The sequence below is a fragment of the Apteryx rowi genome, unplaced genomic scaffold (assembly GCF_003343035.1).
Source record: "Apteryx rowi isolate R43461 unplaced genomic scaffold, aptRow1 scaffold_2, whole genome shotgun sequence".
Classification (NCBI taxonomy): domain Eukaryota; kingdom Metazoa; phylum Chordata; class Aves; order Apterygiformes; family Apterygidae; genus Apteryx; species Apteryx rowi.
The window spans coordinates 8,647,724-8,668,746 of NW_020448307.1; the positions used below are offsets into that span (position 1 = coordinate 8,647,724).

The 21,023-nt window shown below is 38.7% G+C and overlaps 1 protein-coding gene across 1 annotated transcript in view; it reads left to right on the forward strand.

The window, feature by feature from the left end:
• The first annotated feature begins 38 nt into the window (after positions 1-38).
• The window catches only part of CPEB4 (cytoplasmic polyadenylation element binding protein 4), a 45,747-nt gene continuing 24,762 nt past the window's right edge, over positions 39-21,023 (forward strand). The window contains exons 1-2 of the mRNA XM_026063087.1: positions 39-2,301; positions 12,228-12,309. Of these exons, the coding sequence (XP_025918872.1) occupies positions 1,180-2,301; positions 12,228-12,309 (1,204 nt within the window). The 5' untranslated portion in view covers positions 39-1,179. The remainder of the gene's footprint in view (positions 2,302-12,227; positions 12,310-21,023) is intronic.

Here is a 21,023-nt window from a genome sequence, read left to right on the forward strand (position 1 = left end):
GCCCCGCGCCCTCCGGCCCGGCCCTGCGGGGCGCCGCGTCCCTGAGGAGGAGCAACGCCCGCCCGCCCGCGTGTCCAGCGCCCGTCACCGCGGCCGCCCGCCCTGCCGGCCGGAGGGCACCCGCGTATCTCGGAGGCAGGAGGCGAGCCGGCACCAGCAACCACCCTCCCGGCGGCGGCGAGAGCGAGAAAACCTCTTTCCCCTTCCTTTCTCCCGCCCGGCTCGCCGCCCCCTCCCTTCCCTTCTTCCCGGGCGCTGAACTGCTGCTTTCTGAGATGAAAACCTTCCTCTTCGGACAGCCGGGACTCGCGTGAAGGACGCGCCGACACGGGATCGTAAATAAGAAGCGAGTCTGGCGAGCTCGGAAACCCAGCCCCAAAGGAGCAGCGGCAGCAAGAATCCACCCTTCTCCTGCACAACTCGCTCCCCACCCAACACACACAGAATACTAATTTCCTGAGATAAGATCTTACCCCTTTAAACAACCACACACGCGCACACACTCACACACACACATACACAGTATATATTATTGCTACATATAATAGGTGAAAACGCAGCAGCACGGGAAAAAGCCTCCTCTGCAACTCACTCCCCCCCCCCTTTCACCCCACTGAATGCTGAAATTCTGAGGTAAATTTTTCCCTTACCCACAGCAAAGACTCTTTTTGAACAGGACACAAATATATATTAGATTATAGAGATGTATTAAATTATTCCAGATTTAAATCTATTTTTTTGCTGCCAAGGAGTAGGGGGACCAGACATCATTGTATATTTTTTTTCCTCTTAACTCATTTATGGGCGAGTCAAGGCTGCTGAGGAGGAAGAAAACAGAATAGTTAGAATCTCTTTATCCTTATCCCCAGAAGCTTTTTCTCTCATTGCTGTGCATTTCCTTTTGAAAAAGGAAACCTCTTATTTTGTGAACCAAAGATTTATTTTTCCCTTCCTCCTGGCCAAAGGAAGGAAACAGACAAATTGACACATTTAAATAGTTGAAGAGATTATCTTTTACAAAAACAAAATCTATATCTGAATCTGAAATAGTGTGGAGGGAGAAACTGGAATATCTAGCTAAAACCAGGATACTTACTAATCTCTCCTCTGAAGAGGAAGAGGTAAACACTAAACATCAACTTCTTCTTACAGGGAGGATTCAAACCCTAAATATAATAAATGGGGGATTACGGGTTTGGAGTGTTAGTGCAAAACAACACTGGAAATAAGTCAGCTTTTCCAGTCAGATTTCATCCACATCTGCAGCCTCCACACCATCATCAAAATGCAACCCCCAGCCCTGCTGCTTTTATAAATAATAACACAGCTGCCAATGGCAGTAGTGCTGGGTCAGCTTGGCTCTTTCCTGCTCCAGCTGCCCATAATATTCAGGATGAGATTCTGGGGTCAGAAAAATCTAAAACTCAGCAACAGGAAAAGCAAGACTCCCTAGAAAAACAGCAGCTTTCCCCTAGTCAAAGTCAGGAAGCAGGCATGCTATCTGAACCTGAGAAAGCTAAAACTGAAGAAAATCAGGGCGATAACTCTTCAGAGAACGGCAATGGAAAGGAGAAAATAAGAATAGAATCGCCGGTGTTAACAGCATTTGATTATCAAGAGGCTTCAGGGCTAGGTACTTCAACGCAGCCCTTGACATCCACCGCATCTTCTCTGACTGGTTTTAGTAACTGGTCTGCAGCTATAGCTCCTTCTTCTTCTACAATAATCAATGAAGATGCAAGCTTTTTTCACCAGGGAGGGGTCCCTACTGCCTCAGCTAATAATGGTGCTCTGCTATTTCAGAATTTTCCACATCATGTCAGCCCTGGCTTTGGTGGTAGCTTTTCCCCCCAAATTGGACCCCTCTCTCAACACCACCCTCATCACCCCCATTTTCAGCATCATCACAATCAGCATCAGCAACAGAGGAGGTCTCCAGCAAGTCCTCACCCACCACCATTTACACATAGAAATGCTGCTTTTAATCAGTTGCCTCATTTGGCTAATAATCTTAACAAGCCACCTTCTCCATGGAGCAGCTACCAAAGTCCATCGCCTACACCATCTTCATGGAGCCCTGGTGGTGGCGGATATGGTGGGTGGGGAGGGTCCCAAGGTCGAGACCACCGCAGGGGACTGAATGGAGGGATAACACCCCTGAACTCCATCTCACCCTTAAAGAAGAATTTTGCAAGTAATCATATCCAGTTGCAGAAATATGCTCGACCCAGCTCAGCCTTTGCTCCTAAATCATGGATGGAAGACAGTTTGAACAGAGCTGACAACATTTTTCCTTTTCAGGTGAGTATACTCTGTTCTATCTGTAAGAAAACTAACAGATAAGTGCATTAAAATGCCCTAGAAAGGGTGGGATATGGGGGTTTGAATAATGCAGTCTGATTGTATGACCTGTATGTTTGCAACTAAAAAAAAATACATGTCTAACTTGAAATGTCACAGTGTTAATTACACTCTTCACGATCTGAGCTGTGAATCATGCTTTTTTTTAACAGTGCTGGTCATATCTATAGCCTACCAGGCATCTATAATTAGTTGGTTTCCTTGATCTTAATACTTAAACACATTAAAAAATAATTGATGAACATATGTAGTTACAAATAGCAAGTAGATCTACAAAAAGGAGTAAGGAAAAAAGTGTTGCCTGATGAAGCGCGAAAGATCTGAGGCCTTTTAAAGTACTTGAAGATGCACCAAATCTGAGAAAAACTATTAAGTCGTCGTATTTTGTTTTACAGTATCATATGAACATGTGGTGCATCATGGTTTTTGTAGACTTTTTTGAAAAATTTGTTTTTTTCCTATGGTGATTAACATATTTTGCTTTCCTCAGCAATGGTAGCAAATTTTGGTTACAGAACATTAAATCATTACCAAAAATAGATCTGGACAAATGTCAGTTGGTGGTCTCCTGTATTCCAGTATGGCCTTATCCTGACAGGAGGCAGGTTGCCTGACATTTCAACCTCTCCTTCTAGGCTGACTCTATATGAATTTGAAAAGAACTGTATAAAGTGGAACCTAATTTGCTGTAAACATTGAAGTAGAAATACTCTTCATCTGACCACTGCTTAAACCTAGATTTTATGTGCATGTGCTTTTTGTGAACTCCTCGAGGGTGGATCTCGAAACGTAAGAATTCTTTAACATTCAGTGGGATGTTTTTCAGGATCTTCAAATGAGAGCAAAAGTAAAAATTTCAAAATGATTGCGATATTTCTAGCAATGGTGTAAGCAGCAGGTTGACCTACTTTTAAATAATTTGAAAGATCAGTAGATAAGAACCATGCAATATGTCTCATGTCATAAACCACCTTAAAGAAATAGAAATATGTTTAATAATGACCTTGTGGGTTCAGACAGAGGAACAATTCGGTTCTCCTTAGTAAACTGTTCAGTTTCTGTTCAGTTTCCAGGGCCTATGCAGCCTTCTGACAACAGAGCAGCTGCTGGCAATAACTTTCCATTAAAGACCTTTTTTTCTACTGCAGAGCTGCTAGCTGGTTAAATATCAGGTAGAGTCCGTGTAGCTTTAGAATGCATAGCTGATTTTAATGTTAGGATTTGGAATTAGTACAAACAACCTGTGTCCAGCACACCAGATTTATGCACTGAAACCATTAGAAAAAGGGACACAGCTGGAGTCGGTCTTTTTTCAGCCTTGCTGCAGCAAGACTTGGCTCACAATTTAATTCATTCTGTACCCTGACACATAGCTGATGTACAGACTGACAGAATGAGATCAAGTGTGTCCTTGCTGCTGTGGTTAAGGCCCAAATGTACATGCACTGATAGAAATGTGCTTGATTTGATATCAAGGAAATTTCAGGAAATGGACAAAATCAACCTTGACTTTTGGGTTATGTTCCAAAGATAAACTATAAGACACCTGTATTTTGATCATGGTCAAAAATAATTTTTATGTAGCATGTTGGTATCTGTTTATGTAAACATTAAATGAAGCTATACATGTCAAGACCAAGTCTGACGCTTATACGTGCCAAGAAAGGGAAAGTGTTAAAGTGAAGTGCTTTCCAGTCTGTTACTATCACTTCTGTGGAAAAAAAGGGCAGGGCCAAAAAACAGGACTTCAGCACCGCAGACCTAAAAAGATGCTGATTAATTTTGAAGCCATCTTGGACAACGGCTTTTTATAACTTTCTTTTTTGTGCAAAATCTTTATCTCCTTTGGTCACCTAGTGATTTAAGTTTCAAAAGCACACTACATATTTTAACTGCTGAAAACAAGTGATGTAAAATTTGACCTTTAGGATTCCTTTTTTTTTCTTTCTCTTGATTATGCTGATTGTGTGGCTGACTTAAAGCAGAAATGAGGAGTTTTGCTTATGTTATATATGTGTGCATGCATATATATTGCATCTTTGATGCAATCATGTATTGGAGAAGGCTATTTTGTTAATGGAATCTTCTTAGATTCCGATTTAGGAAATAATTGAAAGCTGTCTTTGCTGCAGCAAAATAATGGAGTAATTTGAGACAACTATCCCTCTCATTTAATATTTATGTTTTGTTGCTTAAATGATTAACAAGTGTTGCTGTAATAGAGTGAAAATTAGTTTCTTTAGAAGGCAAGATGTAAACCAGCAATTGCAGATATTTGGGGTTCGCTTTTGTGTGTGTGTGTGTGTGTGTGTTAGCAAAGGTTATCTTTACTCCAGTGCTTAGTGAAACACAGAAGTATATGTTTTGATGGAAGTCTTAGGGTAACCAAGCGTAAGCGCTCGCTTCCTCTTTGGAGAGGACAACATTGCATAATGTCCCTATAAACCGCTAATGTGAACTACTGCTCACTTCAGATATTTCTGCCTACAGCTCTTAGTCACTTGTGATGAAATGGGCATTCCAAAATTCACAGATAAAAGGAAAACGCTGTGTTGATCTGCTTGATAATCTTGTGATTATGGTGGTTGCTTGCTTGGTATTGAGAGCTGCAAGCAAACCACGGTGCTGTTTTTCCTAAGTGTTTCTCTTTTGGAATTGCGTCTCATTACACCTCACAAGTAGACGTCTACAGCAACCTCTTGTTGCAGAGATGGAAATTGAAGCAAGGTCAGAGAAGACTATTAGCAGACCTGTTAATGTAATTAAGTCTTGATATTGTGCTTTAACCAGTGGGCAGCCTTCTCCCTTCAAAGACCTTTTGAAAAGAGAAAAGCCATTGTTCTTTGTGCGTTTGTTTGAGAAGGAAATGGTCTCCAAACGAAAAAATGGTTCCCGAATAAAAAAAATTGGAGTGCTTTTGGATACCATAGCCTTCCCTGACCATTAATAAGTGAAAAGAGACGTGACTGTGACTGTTGCATCTGACAAAGTTACTGATTTTTAAAATAATTCCTTCTACTTCCCTCCTTGCAGCGCTGTCAAACTAAGTGGTCAGTAATTGCATTTTACTGTAGCATTGCCCTCAAGATTGTTTGGGCTTTCTTTTTGCTATGTGCTTGTACTTCCTCATGAGAGTGGAACATCCTGCTTGTTATGCAATGCATTAATCTTGCTTTTATAGGCATTTCCAGGTTTCCAGATGTCATCTTCAAATACATGATGATGCTTTTAAAATTGGTCTTTGAAACCACTAGCAAGTTAAGCAATAGCATTCCATTTCTTATAAAAATACTTCAGAATAATTTGTGTTTATTTCTGGAATCGGACTTGAAAATAACTGCCCATTTCAAAGAATTTTGTACATGAGGATGGTTCATTAGATCCACTTGTTCAAAATGTTTCTTCCTTTTTTCTGCAATGGCTAATTTCTGGGTATATAACCCGTTCCAAATTCATTGAGGGTCTGTGCCAAAGGGACTTTCTCTTCCCTCAGGCAGATATGGAATGTCTGAGAAAACACATACGTGATTACAGAATGTGTTTTAATTCTAAACTGTAAATGATTATTTGTTTGCATGTAGAAATAGTTTGTTTTAATAAGTGCATTCAAACAACTAATTCTCAGGAATTGTAATTAAAAAAACCTCTTGAACGCATTTGCCAGTCTTTCCTCTTGAAGAAATTTTGCAAGTAAATTTCTTTACTATGCTTTTTTAAAATATCTGTCATTTGTTGTTGAGGAACCTTTTCAGAAATTATGCTCTCTAGCTGCATAAAATGAGGCTACTTGTTTTGCAGAAAGTTTTGCAGATCTTTTTTTCTTCCTTCTAGTAGCAGCAATTATTCTGTGAAATTTCAGGCTATCATTTAAAAATAGAATAAGTTCTCGAAGTTGGATTTTTAAATGTCCAGTCACCCATTTTTCTATAACTACATCAGCTGTGTAGTAATTAGTGTTTTGTATGCCATTCCCCACAGCTCTTGGTCTGTGGAATTAGAAGCACTCTAATGTGGTATGACATGCACAAGTTAAGTACTATGGAAGTTAACACTGTTCTTGTTTTATAAACTTTACTACTGACGTTAATACTTCGGCTTTGGCCCTCCTGTGCGTTTTTGACCTCAGGGTTTCTTTTTAAAGGGAGCTTTTGTTAGAAGCTATTTGAATTATGTTTGTATTTTGCAAAGATTAAAAGGAATACTCTTATTAAGCATTTTGCTTTGAAAAGGAATTGCATACTTAGCAGCCCAGCACAAAGATTGAGAACACAAGATATTGTGGAAAATAATTTATAGAAAATATATAAAAAATAAATTTTAATATGTGGCTAAAATAGGATCAGACATGTTACTGGAAATTTTTATAAAGGTCTATAGTTTCTAATGATTAAAAATAAGTTCAAGTTTGACAAAACCAGAAGTGCTGCCTCCCAAAAAAGCTCCTACATTATGCGCCACTTAACTTTTCCAGCTTTTTCTTATTGTTCCTTGGTGAAGCTATAAAAGATGATCAGGGCAGCATACGGCAACATCCTTTCAGGAAAAACCTGTTTATTCAAAGCCTTTAATTCACTGGATACCAGACTGGGAGCTGGAATACAGCATTTGCAAGGTGGTGGGCAGGAGGAGAAGCTTACCCAGAAGTAGACTCAAGTCCAAATTTGCTTCACAATTAAGAGAAAAATGTGTATTTAGTATCTACAGTATTACCTCTCCCTACTCACTGTACTTTGCCTGGGATGCCAGGCTTTTTAATTACAGGAAATAGGTACAAGGTTTCAGGCTTCTGATGCTATAATAAGGGTGGCAAATGCAGTTGTGAATTTTCTAATTTTCACTAGTATTCTGGTTTGACAGAGATTTTAATATATAAAGTAAGCTCTGGTTTTAAGTATCTCATATATAACTACACTGACTCCATAAATAGTGCTTAATCACCTTCAATAAATTTCTTAACTCACTGGCTTGCTTTGCATTATTATTGATGTTTCAGTCTTCAGAGAAATCATATATTATAAGATTAGGCACAGCCTTAGCTACAAGCAAGTACTCACACCCCGACAGGTTTTACTTTTGTATAGTTTGGGTTTTTAGCATTGGCAGACTCTTCTTGGGAAGGACTAAATAGAAGCTCTCAGGTTCTGGAGTCTTATTTGTTCAAGCAATAATAATGCTGTGGGTGTAGATTAAATATAATAGATCTCCACTTTAATAGTGAAGTTAGACCTACATTTTTCTAATATACAAGAGAATTTAGATACGTGATTTTTGAATGCTGAGCATGATCTTCCTATGCATGAAAAATTCCCATTTAATTTCTATTGCATACGAGGATATCCCAGTGTATATTGTATATGCTTAGTACCAAATGACTGTTCTTTTAGAATGAAATGTCTTTGGACTTTCAAAAATAAAAATGGAATAGGAATTAGAATCTAGTGATTTGCTATTTGCAAGTGGTTTCAGGTTTGCAGAACCTCTTAAATGTAAAATGATCCGTCTGGATGCTGGTGGGGAAAACACTATAGTCACAGAGGTGAAGTGGTTTGCCTACGCTGTATGAATCTCATGATGAAGTTGTAACATGAAGTCCTGGGTTCTACTCTTAATGCTTTAACAATTAGATTATTATGAGCACTCTACATACTTTCAAATGACTTCTAGATAGTAGGATAATCAGAATAATTTTATTGCTCTGTAGGCAGAACTGGCCGGGGTTTAGCTGAAAACTGTGGTGTTTGCTGTTGTAAGAATATTGAAGGTCTTGATAGCTCTCGCTTAACCAGATTTGATAGCTGTTACCTCCTGTATATTTTGTGCAAACAATGCTGCTATTCAAAATGATGTTTAAGGAATATTTCTTAAAATGTTACTGGCTTTTAAACACAGTCATGTATTAAGACTGCAGGTTGATTTTTGTGTGTGTGTGTGTGTTTTTTTTATGGTCTTGTTTTCAACCCAATGTCCTTCTGCCCTAGTTCCCCTTTCCCAAGGGTAAATGTGCGTGCCCTTTGAGCCCTCTGATAAAGCAAAATTTTAGATGCACTAAAACAAACTCCTGTAAAGCAAAGTTCTTGTGATCAACCTGTGTAAACAGTATCAGGCTGTAGTTAACATAATTTGTTACTGAAGTGTACACACTGCATTATTTCTGGGTAGGCACTACTCCTGTTGAAACACAGGAAATTCCATCTGAACATAAGACAACACTTCTTCACTGTGAGTGTGGTTGAACGCTGGAATAGGTTGCCCAGAGAGGTTGTGGAGTCTCCATCCTTGGAAATATTTCAAACTCGACTGGGCATGGTCCTGGGCAACCTGTTGTGGCTGACCGTGTTTGAGCAGGAGGGTTGGACCAGATGATCTCCAGAGGTCCCTGCCAACCCCAACTAGTCAATGACTCTATATCTTTTATTTATTAAAATAAATAAGTATATAGTAAGCAGTCCAGCTTCCTGGAGAGCACTGTTAACTTCATGAACTGGTCCATTAAAAACACTATTACATTGTTATTAATTCTCTCTGTGACATCTCCTAAAGAAAACATCGATTTTTTTTTCTGAAGTACAGCGTAGTTCATGTGCTTTATAACTCATAACATGCATCTGAGAAGAATAGCTCTTTCCCATTTTTAGTTACCAGTTAATGATCAATATCCACTAATCTGTCATCAGTCTTTATTTTCAGATATATTAGATATACATTAGAGGCATCAGATACATACTTCAGATGTAGTATGTCTTCTTGGTAAAATGTGCTGATCGCCTTGGAATTTCTTAGATAAGGAAAATTAGTGCTACTGTTTTTAAGGCAGTCTCAAAATAAAAGGTGTTTAAATTCTATAAAAACTAAAAAACCTACCAGTTGTGACTTTCTCTTGTAGTGTGGACCCTTTCAGTATCCTGATAGGTAGTCAGCTAAATTAATAGAGCTGTCTTATAGTAGGTACTGTGCAAACCTCTGAACCAGTTGAGTAAGGCATGTTGGCTAATTTTATTTAGGATATCTAAAACTCTGACATCTTCTCACAGGATATGTGAATGTATATACCAAGTTCTTGAGTTTATTCTGCTTACCCAGAAAGATGGGCTGCTACATTCGTTTCAGGAATATATCCAAATTCAGTGTAGCAATAGCATCAGTACATCTATCTTAATCTGCTCTTGGAGATTATAAAGCACAAGTGTTACGGTAGAGAAGAGCAGTAAATCAGTAATTCATATTCCATAGCAAGGGAATGTGGAATTCAATGGGATTTGTCATGAAATACTTACCTAATGCTTCTAAAAATAGTGAGTGAGCACCTTATAATAATTGTCAGCTGCTGGTGAGAATTACTCTGGCTTCTGCTCTACTTTTCCTGATAAGTGGCTGTTTTTGATAAAGGCACAGCGCTAGGAGCTTAATATGGTTTGCTGTCTTCTAATGAATGACTGTAATGAGCAGAGACATGGAGGAATAAACTCTTTCAAACAGTCCAGGAACAAGACTGATCTTCCCAAGGGTGTTGAGGCTGGAGCAAGTCAGCACCTTGAGCTAACGAGGATGTTTAGACATTCTGTAAGCACAGAGACCTTTCTGTTGGAAACCTAAGCAAGAAATAGATATTAGCATGTCAGCATTTTAAGGGTGCTCTAGATGAGTTGAGGTTAATTCCACACAAAGAAACACAATGCAATAATAATAAAAGCCAGGATGGAAAAAGAATAGCAACTAAGGAATGTCTAGTTTTCAGAAAATGCTTCCACCTGTATTTTAGGCTATTTCTGCCACTTTGTGGAGACTGCTGAAAACATAGAGATTGTCTTCTAGTATCCATTCTGGAGCTGGATCCTGCTGGAACCTAATGGATCCAGGATCCATTAAAATGATGCACACACTACAATTTTTACACCTTTAACTGCTTATGCTATTTAATTTCAACCTTCCAAATGTATTTCAGCGTAACTAGAGCTTGAAATAGTTAGGCAGTAGTAATATATAAACCAGACAAATAAAGTAAATATTACCAGGAAAGGAAAAAAACAGTAGAAAATGCATGAAACAACAACAAGACCCCCCAAGAACTTAAGAATACAAATGTTCATGATAGTTTCTCTTAGGTTCATCTATTCTCTTTTAATATATATGAGAAAGGAAATAAATACTGTGGAAAAACAGGACAACTCTACATTTTTTTTATAGCAATTTTGATTTTGGGCTAGACTAATATGGCAAATGATTCTAAACTCTAATCATTCTAATGCTATTTGCAAAGAAGTACATCTGGGTAGAAATAATTCACCTGTTCTGTGTCAGTAATAACCTGTTCTGAAGAGAAGAAAAACAACAGTAAATTTAGTTGAAAACTCTTTTTATCGGTAGGAATGTAATCTACGAACTTGGAAATGGATCAAGACCCTAGAGGCTAGTGGATTCCTGCTCTTAAAATAGTATTAGATATTTAAAATCCAAGATGACTGATTGCTGTCTGAGACAAGGAATGCCTCTTGCAACACTGCCTTTGGTACTGCTTTAGCACTTTAATACTACAAGTAGAGGACAGTATATCTTGATACTCATAATTTTAAAAGTGATCAAATCTAGATCTGTTTGGAGAATTTTCAGCTTCACAGCTAGAGCTGGGGACAAAAACTGTATTCACTGCTGTATTAATGATAGTTGTAGTAGAGAAGCAGATTAGAGCAAACATCTGTCTTGAGTTGCACAAACCTTGCTTTCTTATTTGAGCAGATACTTTCCATGCTTGATTTCAGTTCAGAAATGAATCTCTTAGAAAGTGAATGAAATATAACTTTCAGGACTGATTTTAGCATTCTTCTTGGACACAGAAAAATTAAATGCAAGGTCAAGTAATATAATTATGTAAAATTCTGTCTAGCTGTTTCCATAAATATCTATATGCATAAATAGATGATGATGATGGATAGATGAATAATTTTGGGAATGAGAGAGATTTTTTTGCTTGCATTAGTGACCTTTTATGATACTATAAAGATTTCAAAATTTATATTTACTTTGGTTGTCCCGAATTTACTAGTTAAGGTAATGTAGTATTGGGATATTTTCTTGTGGCTTACATTAACATAATGCCAGACTTGCAAGATGTAGAATTTGATGTTTTAGTTGGGAAAGATTGAACCATGTAGGCGTTAAATGGTGGCTTTGGCTAATATGAAGGAGAAATATTTGGTAAGTATACTTCAGATGGATAGAGATAATGAAATGGTAAGGTACACAAGTCATCTTGCCACTGATCTGTTGTGTCTTCCTTCATTTCTGGTAGTGCGTGGAATATCAAATTTCTGAACTCCTTGAATTAAAAGTTAGAGCTAACTTTTCACCCAGTAAACCAGACTATTTGGAACAGTACTATTTGCATGAAATAGTTTATAATTATGCAGAATCTGAAGTGACTGTGCAGAGCTAGATTAGTGCAGTTTATAGTATAGTAGTTCAGGTGAAGGAAATGATACAAGTTTCCAGAATTCAGATTTTCTGTAGCTAGGCTGAAATACCTATCTTGTGATTTTTCCTTGCAGTATGTCTCCCCAGTATATGATCTTTACTTCCTGACTGTGAACTGAAAGTCTTTTTAGAAATGTTTAATAAAATTTAGCAAGAAATATGAAGGAATTTGGGTTCTTAAATGACTGATTATGATAAATATAGATCTGACTCATATTTAAGAATATTCTAATTTGCATTATTCTTATGTCACACTGACTTTAGTGGTGTATAGGTATGTGCTTTCGCTTAATTCTGCTCTACTGATGTAGAACAAAACTGCAGTTTTTTTATGTTTGAGATAGCTTTGTTTAACACTGTATGTTGCCTAACCTGGCTTTGTTTATGTTTACCTGCAGGATCGCACAAGGACTTTCGACATGCATTCACTGGAGAACTCGCTAATTGACATAATGAGAGCTGAAAATGATTCACTGAAAGGTAAATTTAGAAAGAGACCATCTCCTGCAGTGAATAATTGGGATGACGTGGTTGCTTAGAATAAGAAACTTCAGTTTGGGTTAGGACAAGTAAAGTTAAATTGTGCACCTAGTGCATGTAGGTCAGCTCATGTGGGCCTCATTTTTTCAGTTGTCTCTAGATGAAGCTATTGTGGCATGTGAGCACTTAAGTGTCTTCTGCCTTTATCCAAAACAATAAGAAACACAAATGTAAGCTGATCTTTTGTGTAAGTCGCCTGTGCTGTTTTCAATAGATGCAGTGTGTGCTGCCTATAAAAATGATCAGCTTCAGAAATCTTTCAGATCAGTAAGATACAACTTTCCGCTTGATGGTATTTTCCTACTGAAGTCATAGTTCTTTCTGTCTTGGGGAAGAATGAGGTTTAACTACTTTAGTTTAAGAAGAACTTTGAATATTTCATCACAATTTTTTTAGTTCTTTAATTTTGCCAACTTGAATTGTGGAGTTCTTTATATACCAATGGGAAAGGAAGGGGCATTGAACCAACTTGCACTTGGGATTTATCTTTTTTTGCCAAGTGTAATCTTTCTTGAAAATACCTTAACTTACTGAATATTCAAAGCATTGTCTACATATTTAATTTTATCTGTACCTGAACAGAAACAGCTTATGGTATAAATTTCAGAAGTTTAGTTTCTCATTCTTTTTTGGTATAAGCAGTAATCTTTGTTTCAGTTCAAGGGTTACTTGTAAGTAAAAGTAGTCAATCTTTTATTTATACTCACTATCCAAGAGTTCAGTTTTGTTACCATTCATGAGACCACTAAAAACAACATGGATGTATGTGTTTTTTAAAAGTCAATTTCTTTTGATAAGCAAGGCTTGTGGTGTTAATGAAATCTGACTTGTTTTACTAGTGGTTCTCGCTCGGAGGAACAATCTTTGATAAACTGGCAATACCCTGTGTTCATTGCATTCACTTTGGTCTGAACTACAGCTTGCATTTCACATCCCCAGTATTGCACAGCAATTTAGGGTGACGAGAAACACTAAGAGAAACACTTTCCTACTGAAATTACAAGGGGAGCTTGATAATGATAAAATGATCGCCACATGAATTCAAAATTCAAAATACATTCCCTGGTGGGGGTCAGGCCTTTATTAATGACAAGTATTAACAGCTTTTCTTTGTTTTACATGCTGTCTGGTAAATGGCAACATCCATACTGCCAGCATTATATACTGAAGCAACAGTCAAGGTGCCCTTCCTTGACTGCAGCACCTGGGCCTTGCTCAGACTGTCTATTCAAGTGTCAGGCAGGCCCAGCCCAGGTTTTAGCTGCTAAAATCTGACAAGATAACAACCCCAAGTGACATGGCTGTAGACCAAATAAAATCTACCTTTAAGGTTGAATTTAACAAAGTCAGGTTGCTATGTACTTATATTCAGTGACTAAGCAAGGGTAGTTTTGTACAGCACTGCGATTTTTGGGTTAAGTGCTCTGAGAAGATTCTTTGGGATTGAAAACTCTTTTTGAGTGCTTTCCTTGTTTTAATAAAGAATGCTGGAATAAGTGTGTCAGCAAAGAATATGTATAGTCTGATGCATGTTAATTCCTGCTTGAGCTTGATTGTTAATCCCCTGTGCAGAGTCATCCATGCTTTGCCTAAACTTTGTAGTTATTGCGTCAAAATGATCAGAACAGCGTAATAGCAATATGGTTTTGTTCTGGGAAATCTACCTTATTAACAGGTTCTTTATAAGTCGTTCTGTTTCAAGCTTAATAGTTCTAAAACACAAGAAAAAAAAAAGCCTCAACACTAAGAACAATTTAATAGCGATCCCACTTGAAATACTTTGTTGCGAAGTCTCTTCTGCATTTTTCAAGGGTATCTTCAGCAAAGAAGTTAGCTTACAGTGAAGCATGCACTGCATTTGACTGCTGCTTGTCTAGCATAGCAGACTTATACAGTGTCTTATTTGCTATGATATATTTAGGATTGGATTTTTATTCAAACTAGCATCTCCCATGTTGCAGTAATGCTGTAGTGATGGTCTGTAAGTAGGGCAGAGTTTGTATGAAGAGGAAATACCTTAGTTAAACCAACTGATACAGCTGGAAAAAATTGCTGCTTGCTGGTCCAAAACACATTTCAAGTCACATCTGATGAAGGACTCATGTGACCCCAATCCTTTTATATTTTTTTTTCCATCTGTATCAGTTGGTTTAAGATTATGTCTGAACACAAATTCTATTTCTCTTCAAATCTTTCACCTATACTTAAACCAATTGGAAGGAATCTTTAAAAACCTCAGATGTATAAGTCTTAAAATATGACAGATTTTGGTTGTCAGTTCAAAATCCTACTTTCCGTTTCAAATACGGGCAGTTATATAAGCAGATCCTTAAAAAGTTTTTTATTTTGCATTTTAAATAGGTTAACTGGTGCATATGATGCTTTTAAACTAAAGTTGGATAGTCTCATAAGGGAAAAGCTTCTGGGCTTGAAACTTTAAAAATAGGCTGGGCAAGACACTAATAAAACATACTATAGAGAGCAATCTCAGAATGGCATGGAAATAATTCAGATGATCTAATAGGTCTCACTGCTATCTTTTGAGTCTTTGAGAGGCTTCGTTATTGACTTAGCATATGTTTAATGCACAGCACTAACACCACCCCTTTCGTATTGTAGCGGACTCTAAGAGAAAGGGTGCTTTGTTAAAGTCTGCCTTCAAAATAACCTGGAGTATGGAAAAGATATTAGATACCAATCACAGTTTGGAATTCGCTGTCTCTTGGAACTTTAAAGAAATCCTCTGTGTCTCTGAATGGGATGTTCAAAGCAGCTGGTTTGGGATCATGAAATACAATAATCAATAGGAGTTCTAAATTTAGCAAAATCCATTCGCAGTGTGTACGTGTTGACTGAGGTAGCTCTGCTAGTCATGGGTTTGTTTAGGAGAGTAATAATTGCATTCTTGGGTTGTTTTGCTGTATGAAATAAAAGTTGTGTTTCCTGGTGGAGGTTTAAAGGTGAACCTTAAGTATCATTGATTTAGTATACTCGATATTACCTTTTAGCACTTTGCATAGGCATTTTACCATTTTTTCTTATTCTAATTTATATTTTTATCCCTGCTTGAATCCTCTTCCTTTGCTGAGCAGCTGCCATTTCAATATGTTATTTTTATCCACACGAGTGACTGCGCTGCATTCTGCATAGCCAATGACAATCTGCAGAAGCCTTTCCCTGGAGACTAATTGCATCTTCTTTACAATGTATTTGGCCTTCGTGAGCTGAGCCTGGGATCCAGAGACTGATTTTTTGAATCTGGGTCTTCCAGATGGCAATTTGAGCATTACTGTAATAGTAGTAGGTTGCCTAAATATTTCCTTGTTAACTGACACTGAAATGTCTTTAAATACTTTATAGCAGCAGACTGTTTTATTACTGAAATATCCTATGCTTCAGTTCAGTTCAGGATATAGGGTTATTGCCTGGAAATACTGCAAGGTGAAATGGATTAAAGAAGCAGACCAGCACATCCGCTGCTAGGATGGCAAAGCACTCCTGTAAAATTGTGGTGTGAATAGCTCAGTATCTGCATGAATGCCACGTGGTAAAAAATGAGATTGAAGATACTTTGGATGAAAAGGAAGGTTTGCGAAGTAGCAGAAGGTCAGACTGTATATGCACTGCTGGGAGGGCACGTAGAAGAGCAGCTCTAAATGTAAGAGATGAGAAAGACAGTGTGATGAGAACTGGAAGAATTTTTTATTTCACTTATTTTTTTTTTCTAATGGTTCACCATTCAGGATTTCTCTGAGTGAGTTAATATACTTAAATTTTTAAAACAGTCATCAGCCCCTTAATATTAACCTGAAAAACTATTTCAGATGTGAAGAAAGTGGGTGGAGATTCCCACAATGAATCTTATAAAGTGTTCTTGGATCAAAGGGGATGAATGGTTTTGACAGTTTTCTGAATGTCAGAGAAGAAACTGAACTAGTTGTTGCTTTTCTAGTTGTATGGAGTACGCAGTGTGTTCATATTAATCGAGTAGAACGTGCCATTTGGTTTCCCATATGACCCACGTAATTTACTGAGAGTCTGGGGAAAATGGGGCCCAATTTTTGGGGAGGGCTAAATAACAAAGACTACAATTCTTGGTAGGTAAGTGGTGCTTTATGTATGCACCAGATAAAAACTGAGCTTTTTTAAAAACAAGATCTTGAGTTTTTTTTTTTTTTTTTTTAATTACAAAACCTTCTTTATGTTTCATGGGGATGAGGAGAACTTCAGGTTGGTGGCCAAAATCAACTTCTCTTTCCTACCCTTGTTTTATGCTAAGAGATACACGAGCTATTTGCTGAGTGCTGAAGCCTAAGGCCTCCGACAAATCCGTATGCCTGCTCCCTGATGCCACCGTTGTCCTCGTGATCTCTGACGCCTCGTGTATGGGGAACGAGTTTTCTCACGGGGAACTGTGGTATTCTTACCTGAGGCTTGTATGAGCAAGCTCAGCTGCTGAGCCAGTTTGGGTGCCTCGTCTCAGAACAGCTTTCTGTAAGGATTACTCGCTTGCAACTTTATTATATCAAATAATTGATATAATTAGTAGAAAACGCGCAAAAACTTTCACTGCCACTGCGTCGGGCACTAACATGGTTACCCCAAACATGGTTTGGGGTAATTGTCTTCAGGAGTTGTTGGTGAATGACTGTACTGAATGATTCCTACTCAGGGTCTTCTTGAATTTTACTTCCTACACAGTATTCAGGAAAGGCTAATGGGATTTGCAGACTGAGGCAATATTAATTAAGAGGATAACCGGTTGAAATATTCTCTCAAAAATGTTGCTGAGCTGGGTCTAATAGCAAAAACCTAGAACTCATGCCAACAGAGCTGAGACGGGAAACAGTCTGCTTGCGTTTTATTTGGAATTGGCAGCTGTCATTGCTGTTATAATCCACTATTTTAAATTGGGTTAGGATACAGGTATTGTAATTGCTATTAACAAATAAGGGCATGCATTCTTGCCAAACATAGCTAGTACTGATTTGGCCTACTCTTTTATACTATTCATATATATATTTTTAAATTTTTTAGTTTTCTGATATTTCTGATTTTTTTATATATATTTATATTTTACAGTTTCTGTCTAGGTTATTGAAATGTTTGTTGATTTGTCCCTACTTTTCCAATGTTTAGATTTTACTGGAGCCTTTGTTTAAAAATAGCTAACAGTCAAGTAGGAAAATGAAATTCCCTGGGCAACAGGAAATAACAGAAATCTCCTATTAATAAATCAGAGATCAGACCACAGATTTGATTCTAACCATACACAGAGGTAATCAGGACCATATACAAGGTTATGATGTTACATTCCTTGCCCGTTATCTAACAAACTTTTAACTTTTCGTTAAAAAATGAAATTTAAGGTGAAAAGTGTTGCGGCTTGAACTGAACGCTGCTTGGTAAGAGATGCTTAATGGGATGAGACTGGCAACGGAAAAACTTGAGCAGCAAGAAAAAAGCACGCATGGAACTTGCAAAAATATGAGGACTCGAACATACATGATGCCCAGTTATACATTAAAAAAACAGACACCCACTTTTTTTGGGGGGGGGGGGGGCGAAAAGAGACCTTTTCTGCACGGTGCCCTGTTGCAGTGAGGTCCGGAACCGCAGTGAGCGCCTCCAGCTCGGAGCTCCCAAATACGGCCCCGTGCAGGTGAGCCCACTTTGATCGTAGAAAGGGGCGAAGAGGGGAAAAAGCAATTTTTGATGCCGCCCGCTGAAACGTGGATTCAGCTCTGCGGACGTGCAAGCCCGCTCTCCTTGCGTGGCCTATTGGGGGGGGGGGAAGAAAAGGAGCGAGAAAGAAGGGGAAAAAAGGAAGGCAGGCAGGAGTTTGGAGTCCCCCTGCGGTCGCCGCCCCGGTGGACCGTCCCGCGCGGGGGCCGCGCTGCTGCCGGGGCCCGCGGAGCCGCCGCCGGAGCCGCCGCCGGGCGCGGGGCAGGTAACGGGGCCGCCCGAGCGCGTTATCTGCGCTCTGCTTCCAAGCCGCTGCAGTGTGACAAGACTTGCGCGGGCGCGGGGGGGGGGGTGCGGCCGCTCTTCCCCGCGCGGGGCGCCGGCGCCTTTGCGCGCAGCCTGCTCCGAGTGTCCCCGCCGGTGCTGCGCTCCCCGCGGGCCCGCTGCCCCGCTGCCTGCGTGTGCAGCGCCGATATTAAACAGCAACGGGCGTTTTTAATATGGCTGGAGCCTTAAAGCCGCAGGCAGGCCTTCTCTTTTCTTTTCTTGGCTTTTGCGTAGTTGAGGATGCTGGTTCCTGGCGTGCGCGGAGCCCGCGAGCAGTGTGCAGCGCGCTGCGGAGAAGCCGCTGCTATCGCAAGAGAAAGAGCACGGGTGCTTCCGGGATGTTTGGACGATACGCTAAAGCCTGGAACTAAAATTGTTTGCCCGTTTATTTAGCGATTAGCAGTTTTTGTGAAACTGTGAGCCGTAAGAAAATGAAGCAATTTATTATTATTATTGTTTTTTTTAATTTATAGAAGTCTGCATTTAGACTGATGTACATGAAAGGAGAATTTGCCCTTTCTTTGGAAGACGTATGCGGACTGGAACACAGGTTGCCCCAAGGCAGTTGTAGAGTGTAATTTAGGTTAAGACTTGTGAGGTTTTTCACTAATTATTTCTTGGCTTTGGCACCTTAATTTTCCATTATCAACTGTGAAAACTCAAGACCCATTTGTACTGTCTCAGAAGATAGCGTGCACGATGTTATAAATATTTTAAACTATTTGTTATATGTGTATCATTAAAAAAAAAAAGGGCTAAGCTTCTGTTGGTTTTACTGTTTGCTATAAATTTTCATCTTGCTATGAATATGGCAAAAATCTCAGGAATACAATGTTTAAGGTGGTTTAATGAACTTTTTTTGCAATCATCTGCAGTAATCTGGGAAATGTAGCTGGTTAGTATTTGTTCTTAATTACAAAAAAAAAGGGTCAGTTGCTGTTTACACTAAATTAATTCCCTTGGGTTTACTGATACTCTTAATTTTAAGTGTTCGATGTATTTAGGTTATAGTGTTGCTCAGAGTTTTGGGAGTTTTTCCAAATGTTGACAAATTTGCATTTGGAACTACATTCAGGACTTTAACTTGACTTATGCTAATACAGTGCTGGAAGAAAATAAGGTAAGGAAACAAATACTGCTGGTTCCCTATGCTGGTACTACTTTATGATACTATCTGCGTCTTTAGTGAAAAATAGTCCTTGATAATGCAGATATCAAATAACTAGTTATTTGTACTTTACAGGTTGTTGAGGTATGGTATAAATTCAGTTGAGCAAGAGTAACACCTTCGTTTATGCTGTCTGTCCTAAAATTGAGCCATTGAGTGATAAGCTAGAGGGTAGTAACTTAACCACCCTTCGGGGCTGGGAAATTCCTTCCCATACCGCTGCAGAGCAGTACAAATACCCCAGGGTTTTCTGGTCCTGATCCAGCTCTGAAATGGATGCTAACTTTGTCGGAGTATGAGGGCTGTGGGGTTTTTTTTGTCCAGTCTTGAAACATTTCTCATAGGCCGCTTGCCGTGCCATCCTGTCCCTAGTCACATGGAAAATGAAATGCTTTTTTCCATACTCCTTAGACAAGATATTTCCTAGGAGTGTATGTTCTGCAAATGATGTGGTAGTTACATTTTTTTCAAAACACAGTGAAACATCAAAATAATGCTAAAATTTGTAATGTCTGAATTGGTGATTTGATCTTGAAAAGTGTTAAAACTAACAAAATCATGCTGAATTCCATGGAAGCAGGCTTGCTACTCTGATTAAAACCTTTTTTAAGGTTTTCTTTCTTTGTTATATTAAAGAATTGTGTTTAATCTTCTGCCTTGATCATTATCACTGTCCACCAAGTACTTTTTTTTTTTTTTCTTGAATTCCTGTTTTGATGATCTTCAACCATTCTGGGTCAGCTTCCAAGAAGCCTTTAGCTTGGAGCTGCATGCCATCAGTGTTTGTTAGTTCTGTTCCTCATCTCCTCTCCCAAACTGCTGAGACTACATGTCTGACTTTTGGTTTTTTTGCTCGCTTTGTTCATGTTTTTTTTTCCTTGATGTTGAATTGTTAGCTCTTTGAGCCCTTCGTTAGCCACATTTTGCATACTGTCTACCATCATGTGCATCAGGCTAGAGATGGTGTGAAAGGAGCAGCAGGAGAAGCCTGAAGTGCTTGTCTTAAACCTTGAGGCAAAGAGAAAATGAGAGGTATAATGAAAAGGGGGACACTTTTGAAAAATGATGAGATGACAGAAATACACCCTTAGCGATAAGTAGAAATGGGAACAAGAATCTAACTCTGTAAGTAGAAAAACTGCCCTTCTATGGAAGTTACCTGTTACTTATGTTTTTTTAGAGAGGAAAGAAGCAACACCAGTTAGATGGTTACTTTTTTTTTTTTTCTTTAATGGGACAGGTAGTTGCAAAAGTACCATTGCTATTAAAGAAGATGATTTGAACTGGACATGTTTAGGAGTAATGAAATACAGTCATCCCACAGGGGATAAATTGGATGACCCATTAGAGGTTCTGTGACTTGTTACATACTGGCAAAGCAGCTATCTTTTCGATAATATATTTTTTTTCCTTGTCTTATCCACTAGGGCTTTGGTGGATTTGGGATAATCTTTTTCCAAATAGGACTATGTCT